This window comes from Parasteatoda tepidariorum, chromosome 4 (assembly GCF_982258835.1).
Source record: "Parasteatoda tepidariorum strain Cologne lab strain chromosome 4, Ptep-v5.0, whole genome shotgun sequence".
NCBI classification, from domain to species: Eukaryota; Metazoa; Arthropoda; class Arachnida; order Araneae; family Theridiidae; genus Parasteatoda; species Parasteatoda tepidariorum.
In genome coordinates, this window is record NC_141758.1 from 78,863,429 (window position 1) to 78,875,768 (window position 12,340).

A 12,340-nucleotide genomic window follows, 5' to 3' on the forward strand; every position below is an offset into this window, starting at 1 on the left:
CTTTAAAATGGACACCTTTTATTATTTAGTGACCTTTAAAATATGACCATGAGATACTACTTTAAGAAAAGGACAAGAATGTGTAGATGTTTTTCTTTTTTCATATTTACTTTTATTTCTCACTTTAGCATAAAATTACAGTTTCAAAAAATTGTAAAAAAAGAAAAAAAAAAAAGATTGCATCACGCTTTAAATATGCTGGATTTCTTTTTCCTGCTGAGTGGTACCGTCGCATTAAGCCAAGCATAGACAATCTGACAGAACCACTGGTTGCTATATTTTACAACACTCCAAATGAAAATTCCTGGAAGATTGGTTATGGTACCTCAACTATCAACGATAAGCACATGAAGCCTATAGGATAACAGAGAAATATAATAAAAATTTTATTCGTAATTTCTGTTCCTGAATCTGGTCCATTCACTTACTTGGCTAAAAATTTCAAATATGTTCCTTATCTTCCTTGATTTTTTAAACTCCCGAAAGTTTCTTAGAGCAATAAAATGAAAATATTTAAGTAGGAAAAAAGGAGTTTTTTTCATCATTTCTTTATATATCCAATTTTATCCGATAATGACGAACAGAACTGAGTCTTAGCATACTTCCATAGAATAACCAATTTACACTAAAAAAATACAGCTTTTTTTGTTCGTTAGAAATGTTTTATTTTTTAAGCTAAAGATCGATCTGATTTCATGCAAATGAAAATTTATATGAAATCCATAAGACTCATCAATTTTTTCATATGAAGAATATCACTTACGAAACTTGCATAATAGTTTTTAATAACTGTACTCAGCAGGAAAATTGACCATTACTATTTTGAAAACTGAAGAAAATGTTTAATTAGCTAATTTTTTTAAAAAAGATATCAAAGTCTCATAGACTAACATTTTAGTAAGCTTGCCACCCAATTGATTGTAAGTAAAGCTCGTGACGTCATGTGCTTGTGCTCCATTACGTAGAAGCGAACAACAGACCATGAGCCGAACAAAAGTAAGCCGCTCAAAGCAGTTGGTTGACTTTTCGCAAGACCACGAAACTAAAAGTTTATTATTATTTGCATTTATTATTTGTGTATTTCCTTGAATTTCTTTTCTCTCATTCATATACAACTGTTTGTATTCGTAAAGCGACGGATGGAATTTTTTTTTTTATAAAAGTAAATTACACTGCAGTAAGTAAAATCTAAAACTGGTTGCATCAGTTCTCCGCATCAATGATTCCTTTATTCCTTGGCCATCAGAATAAGAGATCTTTGTATGCCAAAGTTCCTTAGATCTCCTCCTTGATTTTTTGAAACTGAGGTTCCTTGACTAGTTCACTTCAGTGTAACCTGTAAGTCATTGCAGTTTGTGTATTTCCTTGGAGAACGCTGTGTTTTTTTTTCTTTCATTCATATATGGGAAACTGTTTGTATCCGTAAAGCGACGATGGAAAAGCTTTTTTTAGATAAAGAAATTACAATAGAGTGAGTAAAATCTTTTTATGTTTCTATTCTGATATAAATCAAAATTTAATTTCAGGTTATGTGTAAGTGAATAAATATTTTTCACCCTGCCTCTGTTAAATCCAGAAAAAAAATTGGGCAAACTTGACAGGTAAAACTCACAACTACCTTGAGCAAGCCATTTAACATATTTTGTTTTTTTCTAAATGAAGCAACTGGTCTGTATCATTTAACGCTGCGTCGAGATTTTCATCTGGTGCGAAAAGGTGCTCATATGGAAATATCCCTGAACGTTATTTTAACAAAGGATTGCAAGTTTGACTCTTAAAAAAAGTCTCAATAAATATTTCCACGCCTTAAATAATTTCAAATATTTCAGTAATATGTTTACTTTTAGTTGTTGTTGAATCATAAATATTTTATTTTTAGTACGTTAGATTTTTAATTTGTTGAATTTTCTATATATTTTCAGCGAATTGTGCAAGGGTGTTGAGTTTCAAGTTGATAACGATGAAGTGTTCTCAGAATCAGAAAATGAATCATATTTTGATTCTGATACATTTAAGACATTTAAAGATGAAATTACCGATCTTGAGAATGAATACAAACCAAAACTCTTCAGTGGAGCTTATGAACCTTTTTCTGTTTACAAAGAAAGGATGGAACCTGTCACCAGTGATAAAAAGATTTTGAAAGAGGTATGATTTATGTATTTCTCATCTGTAAGTCTTAAGATCCCTATTTTTATTATCTTCGTATTATTGCATGAAATTTGTCTCCTTGCTGAAAGATTTTCCCTTGTACTTCCTGTTAATATATATATACACTCTTATGTAGAGAAAACATTTTGATATTAATTTTTTTTTATTATTAAATATAATTTTTAAAAAATAATGCCTGAGGTTTATTTAAATCTCCTTGAATCTGAGGACATTTGATATTATGAACCAACATGTTAACACTTACAGACCTAGCAGGAAAGCCACAAAAAATATAGGGTTTTCACAATTAAAAGAAATCTAGGGGAAATCTTGTAAAGCAAATTATCCATGTTAACACATATATAAATATACAATTTTAAGTAAATATGTTAATTAGCTGAATTTTACCTGTTAAAAAAAAACAAAACATGTGGACATTTGCCCTGGGATGGCTACGAGTTATACCTTTCGAGTAGGTCAATGACTGTTTTTCTTCTTCTTTGGTTTCTCGCGGTCCTGTGCCCGGAAGCTTTCAAGATTTCTCAATTATTCTGCCACAGATCACGATACGGAAATCTCTTCTATTTATGAACAGAAAAAGACATTTTTGAATATTTCTTTCTGCATTATATCATTTAATAAGGTGGGCAATTTACGAAAAAGTAAAAGTTATTCTGTGTCTTAAATTTTGAACAGAATCATGACAAGCTGTTGAAACAAAAATTCTGAGGAAAATTTTTTTTTTGAATTGCATGTGCGTTATTTTGAATATTTTTTTTATTATTATTTAAATAAACAAATATTTGAAGTAAATAAAAATTGGTCATATTAGCTTGGTTATTTCAACTGATTAAAAAGTAACTAACAACAAAAGCCGCAAAATTTAAAAAAAAAAAAAAAAATTTAAGTCATGTAATTTATTTACATCGTCTTCTTTTAATTGTTTTTTATCATATAAAAAAACAAATGTGTGTCAAAAATTAAATACTGTTCTATCAGAATGAATTGTACTTGCCCATAGAAACATAGTAATAGTAATTAGGTTTTCTCATAATTTTAAGTACTCTTTGACTGAAAATAAGTAGCCAAATTAATATTAAATTTTGAACAAAAGCAAGGAAAACTATTGGTTCAAAAGAGTTTAAAAAAACAAAAAAATTAAATACCATCAACATTGCTCTTCTATTTATAATAAGTATTTTTAGTATAATAGCATGTAAATTAATTGGTCATTGAACTCCATCTGAACCAAACAATTAAAGAAAAAATATAAGTGTTTATGTGAGGATGCTTATTTAAAAATTATCCTTTGCTATCCTATATTTCAATGGAACAATAAAAATACCAAAATTAAAATATAGTACAAACTGTTCTTTTAAATATGTAACACTGAAAGGCATTTAATTTTTTCAAAAATGAAGGAAATATAGGATAAGTGTAAATTCTGCTCTTATATAAAATAAATAAATAAAATAAAACAGAGGAGGTGAGGGTTAAAGTACTTGTGTATTGTTATTCGATTTGCAGAATTTTAAATTGAAGATTCGGAAGCTTTCTTTGGAGGTTAGAAAAGTTTTTGTAACTTTCATAGTGATTGAACACATCAGAAATTTATTTTTCACATTCTGATCTTGTCATTTAGGCAATTTGCTTGGGCTGCCAATTTTCAGTAAAAAAAGAAAAAAACATGTATTCTGACTGAATCATAAAGCATGGACACAAAGTAGTTTCCGAATGTTTATCAATATTCTGCTCTTTTTTTTTGTATCATAAATCAGTTCACTTTTGCATTGTGTCTTTTATTCAACCTCTCCCTGCTTCATTCTTTTTTAACTCTGACCTTTCAATTTCTCCAAACACTGTGATCAACATCATCAGGCCTTTTTGGAGGGGAGGGGAGGAGGACCAGCTGATACAGCAGAGCTCATTCTAGGCAGAAAAAAGGGCAGGGTGCAAAAGTTTAAAAAAGGGCATTATTATTCTAAAAAGGCAATAATTTGTATGGGCTTTACACATTCTATTAAAAAACATTGTCAATTAGTAAAAGTATTTTTTTTAACTTTACTAAAAGTAGCAAAGCAATCATATTAAATACCCATTTTTTTAAATAAATTAACATATAAATCGAGTTAATGAGCTAATTAGTTTAGTAATTTATTTAAAATGCATGCATATATTAATAAAAAAATAAATGTATGTTTTTAAGTGTCTGTAGTTATGATTTAATAATTAAAATGATTAATAATAATCATGATTTAATGATAGTGGAAGTAACTGCAAACTTTCAAAGACAAGTGCAACAAGGGGGTGTGATGGCTATTTCTCCTTTCCCTTATAAATCTATGTATTGACAGCAATGACAAACTAAATAAAAAGAGTTTAAAATAACAAAAGTTTAAGAAATCCATTGTAGAGTTTGGGAAAAAATAAATAAGTGTTGAGGAAAGAAAGGGTAAAAAGGGTTTGGAGTCTATTACATCAGGGCACTAATTTACTTCAGGGGCAAGAGGGTGGATTCTTTTGATTAAAAGGGCAGCAGGGTGCTGCGCCCTGTTTACCCTGCCTAGAATGAGCTCTGATACAGTTAGTTATTTTTATGCAGAATTTTTTCAAAACTTGAGAAAGACAAAGTTAAGGTAAATAGTCATAGAAGAAAATGCACACCTTTTCCCCCTTCACTTTTAAAATTTATGCTCTTCAATAAGCTTGAATTTATAACATGACTTCAATCACTTTATTAAAAGATGGTTTTTGCATGTTTTGATTTACTTAAGATTCTGTTCTTGTAGATTTAGTTTTAACTGTTCTGAACTTTTACACTATTAAGTAATATGACCTGTTAAATAAATTTCTAATTCCTGGCAAGAGATATTGGCTAGGTCAAATATATTTCGTTTTTAACTGGAGCTTTTAAAGTTTAGTTAATGTTCGTATGGTTGTGCTTCTTTTAGTATTACCAATTTATAATTTATTTTCAGAATTACTTTTATCTTTTTTTTACTAACTAGTAAAAAAAGTGATTCTGAATATTAGAATGAAACTCTAGAAGGTTCGTTCACAGCGTTTCCATAAGTACTGAGATGCACAGTTTTATTTTCAGTTGTGTTCTAATTTTTTAATCCTGTGTGTTATTTAGATGTTATTGTTCATTTTAGGTTATGAAACGTGGATCAGGCATACTCATTCCTGATAAATCTGTGGTGATGATGCATTATGATGCTTATTTAGAAAATCAAGAAGAGCCATTTGATTCTACACGTTTGAGAAAAAGACCTTATAAGTTTTTGTAAGTACTTATCTACCTCGGAACTTAAATGGTATTGCATATATTTATTAATTTTGACCTGTTATATTACTTCTTTAACATAACCATAAGAAAATAAAGATTTTAATTGCTGTTTATTAAGATATTTTATTTTAAAAATTGGATCAATTTTTATCTTTTCCTCCTCTTAATGAACTATCAAATTATGATATTACTTTACTGAATTATCTGCCTTTCTTTTAGATTTGGCGACAATAACCTTTTACCTGGCTTAGAATTATCCATCAAAACAATGAAGAAAGATGAAATGTCAAGGTTTTTAGTCAGTCCTGACTATGCTTATGGTACCATGGGCTGTCCCCCTCGAATCCCTCCTTCAGCCGAGATATTGTATGAGGTTGAAGTATTGAACTTCTACAATAGCAAAGATGCTATAGAGTTTGAGGACATTGCACCAGAAGAGCGGAAGAAGATGTCATTTGAAAAAGTTGTTGCTGTGTACCGTTGTGAGCATAACATGGCCAATGATCTCTTCCGAAAGGGACTGTGTAAACAAGCTATTGCCCGGTATCGTAAAGCTGCTAACATGCTCCAAGATGTTAATGTGGCTAATGAAGAAGAAGACGAAAAGCGGAATGTCTATTTGCTAAAATTGTATTTGAATCTCACACAATCCTATATTACTATTCAAACTCCTAATAAAGCTATCATTTATGCTGATTTAGCTCTCAGACTACAACCCAAAAATCCCAAAGGTTTGTATGGAAAGGGATATGCTTTACTTATGATTAGTGATTACGAAAGAGCCAAACATTACCTAAGCCTAGCAAAAGAAGAGAAACCATTTGATAAAAGCATAAATGAAGCTATAGCTAAACTAAAACAGAAACAAAAACAACATTATGAGTGGGAAAAAAGATATTCTAAATATGCTTTGGCTTGTTCTCAACGGAGTGATGCAGCAAATAAGTGAATTCATGGAATCTCATGAAAAAGAATTAACTTCCTCTTCTGGATGCTCTGAAAATCAAATTGTTGTAATGAAAGAACTTGCTAAGAAGAATAATTTAGCGTTTGTTTCCAAGTTTATGTCTGGTGTTGAAATCAATAAAATTGTTTAAAGAGTCTAAAAATATTTTATCAAATATTCACCTGTAAATAAATAATAACGTTAATGTATATGGCTAAGCATTTAATCAATAATACAAAAATCCAAAGATTTCTTTAAACCAATAAGCCCAGACGCAGAAAGTGCTTAAAACTGTGATGTACATCGCAGAACAAACTAAGTCCTGCAGAACAATTTGTATCTTGAATAAGTGACAGCGTTTTCATGTGAACCCCCCTTCCCCGCCCACCTGCCTCTGGTAGTCTTGTGGAACAATCCCCAACCCTAATCTCGTACATTCTTCTGTAGACCATAATGACCTAAAGTTTTAAAAGCTTTCCCTCATGATCTTGCAGAGCATATCCCCCCACCTCATCCATTACCCCCACTTTCCTTTCAAGCAATGAATAGATAAGGATAGGACACTTTCCCATTGGCTTTTGTAACTATAGGAACATCCGATCTGGTCACCAGTACAATGTATCACAACTTGAAACGCCTGCTAATACAAACTTCAGTAAAATGTCTGCAGGTGAGTGTGATAGAGTTGCTTACTTTGAATGCGATGCGCATATTATTTTGAAAAATTTAAGAATCAATTACCTGAGACAACATCCTGGGAAAACTGTAAAATACAATTTGATTAGCGAAAAAACCCTGAACAATTTTCAGCACATTTATCAGTAATCTCCCTCTTTCATATTTTTGCCATTCTGCGGAGGAAATGAATGAATTAGCTTTTGGCTATAACATTTTTATAAAATGGCTGTATCAGTTTTTAACAGACAGCAGGAGAAATCGATCACTATTTTTATCAAGAGAGCTTCTAAAGCAAGCTGTAAAAGAATTAAATTTCCAATTTCATGAAGTTTATGATTTTTATATTTTCCATACCCATTTCAGAAGCAATTTGTGAATTGTGGGGATCCACGATTGTCAGAATTGTTTCTAAAAGACCAAATGCTTTCGATGGAGAAGAAGTTGATGGAACAACCAACCTACAAATGTTTGTGTTTGCAAATGGTGCTCCATCTAGGCACTTGTCCCTTCGAAAGATTTTTAAGGCAGCCCTTATTTTAATGTTTGGACCGTCATATCATAAGCATTTTATTAATAATTCATCATCAACAACAAAATTTTGTACTTCAAAAGTGATTGAAAAAGTAACAAATCAAGAATATTTGCCTTGGTTTAAAAAGTGTTGTGTATCTGTGTATGATCCTGTATTTTAATACATGAAAATATAGTATTTTAACGTAAAGTTGACTTTTTTTTTGCTGTGAAATGCTTGCAGAACATATGTATAAATTAATAAGTTCTTTTGCAGATCATTTGAAAATATTCTGCTAAGTAATTATGAATCATAGATCTGAATTACTAGGTGCGCTTGGTTTGCATCTCTTAGGTTATTATCTCTACCTATTATGTGAGATTACATTATGTTCACAATCGTTCACCCTATTAATTGTTCTTTCAAAAGTGAACTGTAAAAAAGAAAATGTGGGAAAATTTCTTATCTAAAATGTCATAAATAAAATCTTTACACAACTTTTTTTCTTTTTTTGTACTTCAAGCTGGTTATGTATTTTAGTAATTCAGAAATTGCTTGAAAATGTTTTTGAGCATTTGAGGCATTCATTTTATTATTGAATTCTCTAGTTACATTATAAAAAGAGTTTAAATTTTTACTAAAAGAAAATCATTACTTCTATATTTGTAAATAGTTTTGAAATAAAGTTTGTCTGTATAATAGACTTGTTTTTGTCTGAGTTAATTTATAACTATGTGTTCATTCTATGCCTAATTTATCAACTTATTAATTTTAATCAAAATGAATTGCATATTATAAAGTTCTTTGACAGAAATCGAGAATTCTGCTCTCTTTTGCTCATTAAAATTTGTCTGATGATAATCATGACAGATGGGAAGATTGTGAGAGGATCTCGTGCTGCGACAGTTTGCTTATCATCACGAATACGAATGTAGATTGTTGTGGTAATAAATTAAAGGTGATGATTGTGTATACTATTGAATTTGATACCCACATTTATTAGCTAAATACAATTAAAATTCATGTCCAGTTTCCAGTAATTAAATCCTCTGTAACTTCAGAAAATGTTACTGGATTCATATGCCTCAAGAGGAAACTTGATTATTCAAGAAATTTAAAATTACCTTAAAAAACCAAAAAAAAAAAAAAAATTTTTTTTTTTGCTAAAAACTTTGGATATTGGAAACTTAAGAGTATTTTTTATTTTCTGAAAGATTTTTTTTTAAATTTAATTTTTTGATTTGAATCCCTTTATGCCATATTATAGTTTAAAAGGTGAAAGATATGTTGCCTAACAACTGCACTGAGGAATATATTACTCAAAAATCCCCATTTTCGGGGGGAAATCACAATTATCACATTATTTTTTTCCTCAATTAATTTGTCTACTGGAATTATATCTTTACGAAGAATATTATTACTTATTTCAATAAAATACAGTAAGAGATTATTAAGTTTGTTTTTAACTATTTACATTAATTATGATCTGCCTACCTTTTTCTTTGATAACATTTGCGAATGGTTCATGTCCCTACAGTTTTTTATTTACATTTCTTCCATAGACTGGGTAACTAACTACATCTAATGGCCATAACTATCAAATTCCTTTGATAACTCTAAAGCTAATACTGATAGCATTAAAATTGCATTTCATGTGACTAATGATTCTAAATTAGTGGTTCTTGAAATGTTCCGAATGCTCTGTGAATTGAATCCTTATAAAATAAAATTCTTAATTTATTAAAAAAATGAATTTGCATGCAATTATAAAAGTTAGTTTCAAGGCTTACATTCTATTGTATTTTCGCTTCATAATTATAAAATGAAATGCATAAAATATACAAGAAAGTACAATTTTAAAAGTTGCCATCGAAAAATTTAATTTTATTAAACACAGTAACTTTGAAAAAGAAATTAGAATTTCCCGCATTTCTTTACCCTTTTTTTTTCAGTGAAAAATCGGCTAATACACAAAATTTTTAGTTTGGGTGACTTTCAAAATTAGATTTTGGATAATTTGTTAGAACTTAGCAGTTAGTTTTTTTGATCAAAAAGGAAATATTTGCCTGTTTAAATAAAATTTTGAACAGCAAATCTCTACTAAGTATCCTGTTAATCAGCTAACATTATTTTTTTTTATCTCATGTACTTATGAGAATAAGATATCATGCATTGCTATTAATGTAATATACACAGTCCAGTCACATTAATGTGACCACTACCTACTTTCGACGTCAACGTGAAATAACCAATCACAGAAGGCAGGTGGCAGCACATTACAGTGGATTGTATATATAGGATGTCCTAAGGCATCTGAAAGCATTTCAATCGTTGGCGTAATGCAGAAGCGTAGCGATTTATTCGACGTCCAAAAGGGCATGATTATTGGCTTTCGGACCAAAGGTGGAAGCATTTCGGAAACGGCTGGTTTTGTGAACTGTTCGCGTGCCGCCGTGGCACTATACAAAACACTATGCATGCGTGGCACTATACATGCAGTATACCGTGCATGGCAAAATGGCATTATACAAAACAAGTGGCGTGGCACATGTGGTGCACCACGGGCTCTAGATGACAGAGGCAAACGAAGGCTACGGAGATGCGTTCAGGCGAATAGACGTGCAATTGTTGAGCAACTGACCACCCAGATGAATCAAGGGGCTACCAAGTGTGTATCCTCAACCACTGTTCAGCGAACGTTGCTGCGCATGGGCCTCCGCAGCTGACGCCTGGTTAATGCACCTATGCTGACTGCTGTTCATCGGCGACGAAGGCTGGAATTTGCACGCCAGTACCGCAACTGGACGCCCACAGAGTGGCAACAGGTGGCTTTTTCTGATGAATCACGTTTTATGCTCCATCGCAGGGATGTACGTTGGCGTATACGGCGTGAAACGTCTGAAAGCAAACATCCTGCAACAATTGTCGGAAGGCTGCAGGCCGGAGGAGGGAGCATTATGGTTTCAGGAATGTTTTCCTGGCATTCACTGGGTGCACTCATCATTGTGGAAGGCACGATGGATCAGCACAAGTACGCATCTGTCCTTGCGGACCATGTCCACTCCTACATGCGAATGATTTTTCCTCAGAATGATGGCATCTCCCAGCAGGACAATGCGAGGTGTCATACAGCTCGCAGTGTATGTGCGTAGTTCGAAGAGCATCAAGAGGAATTTACCGTACTCCCCTGGCCAGCAAACTCACCGGATTTAAACCTAATCGAGAATCTGTGGGACCACCTCGATCGGGTTGTTCGCGCCATGGATCCTCAACCGCGTAATCTAGCGCAGCTGGCCACGGCACTGGAGTCGGCATGGCTCAACATCCCAGTGAACACCTTCAGAAACCTAATTGACTCTCTTCCTGCACGTCTCGCAGCGGTTCGCTCTGCCAAAGGTGGTTATTCTGGATTTTGACAGGTGGTCACATCAATGTGACTGGACTGTGTATATAATCAACAAACTTGCTTAAATTTGTGTGACCATAAAAAATTGATCGAAAGTTATTGGTCAAGATCCTTGTCATCTTTTATAAGAAATCTTCGAAAGGTTACATTAACATTTGAATAAAAAGAATTTTGTTTAAAAAAAAAATTAGCTTTTAAATAGCGTCAGGTGAAATACTTTTATTATTATAATCATTGTTTGAAGTCATTAGTTTTTTCAATTCTTAAAAAAAATGTAATTTCCTTTTAACATAATTACATAATAAATTCATAAAAATGTATCAATAATTTTTATTCAGGAATATATTAATAATTTATTTAGTAATTTCAATAATGAATTGTTTCTCTTATTTTGAATCTAAATAACTGAAAATAAGTGCACATTTGAAGATTGTTCGGAAGTGTCATGTTTGGAAAATTGTACTTTTTATGCAGGGAAGACAACGTTGCTTCATGTTGTTTTTCGAAATCGTAACCATAAGTTATTGAAATGCTAAATATATTATTTTCACTTATTTTGACTTAAATTTATTTAAAATATTGAGAAAAATATAAAAATTATATTAATAAAAATTCTGGGTCAAAAGGTTTACGATTTAAAATATTATAGTGTAAAATAAGTGAAAGAGTAAAAGTCCGTAAAGCGGATAATTAAAGTTCATGTAAGCAACAAGGCACCCCAAGAGTTTTTTTGTTTAATAAAAGTCGTCACACTGGTTAATTGTAGCATAAAGATCTTACTTTTAAGACAAATTTACCAAATATTCTTAACTGAAAGGGAAAAAAATATTAATCCTATGCTCAATGGAATTAACAGTAGTTGCTTACATATTCTTCAGATTATTGATTTTCAATTAAATTACTTCTGTTTTTTTTGGGAAACTTGCATTTTTTTTAAAAAAAAATGAGGAGTTAGTAATGAAATAGATACATAATAAATAAATAAAATTATTATAAATATATCGCCAGTAATATAAATAAAATTACTATAATTTGCATCGGTTTTTTTTCATCTATGATACAGTTTTCTATTGAGGAAAATGTTAATATAGAAAACGAAGCATTTAAGAGGCTCCCACCACTACGCACAGTTCACTTTAATGCTTTTCTAAAGATCGATGAAAGCTGGAATCGAAAAATGATTAACATCGCTTTCTTAATATATTTTCCACAAAAAGAAGGAACTAAAAGACGAAAAGAATAAAACTTTGCCAGAGAAAGCAGAGTAGAAATAAATTTATTTCATAAAGATAATAAAACTAAGAGGGGAAAAAAGTATTAAAGCCCCTGAAGATAACGAAAGAAAAAAAACAGGAAAAA

General features: G+C 31.3%; 1 protein-coding gene across 1 annotated transcript; it reads left to right on the plus strand.

Moving 5' to 3' along the window:
* Positions 1-1,088: 1,088 nt before the first annotated feature.
* Positions 1,089-6,549, plus strand: LOC107446602 (inactive peptidyl-prolyl cis-trans isomerase FKBP6). Its single transcript, XM_016061286.4, is given in 5 exon segments — positions 1,089-1,471; positions 1,923-2,148; positions 5,307-5,437; positions 5,660-6,355; positions 6,357-6,549. Coding segments are annotated over 5 exon segments (1,272 nt in total). The 5' UTR covers positions 1,089-1,433; the 3' UTR covers positions 6,538-6,549.
* The last annotated feature ends 5,791 nt before the right edge of the window (positions 6,550-12,340 follow it).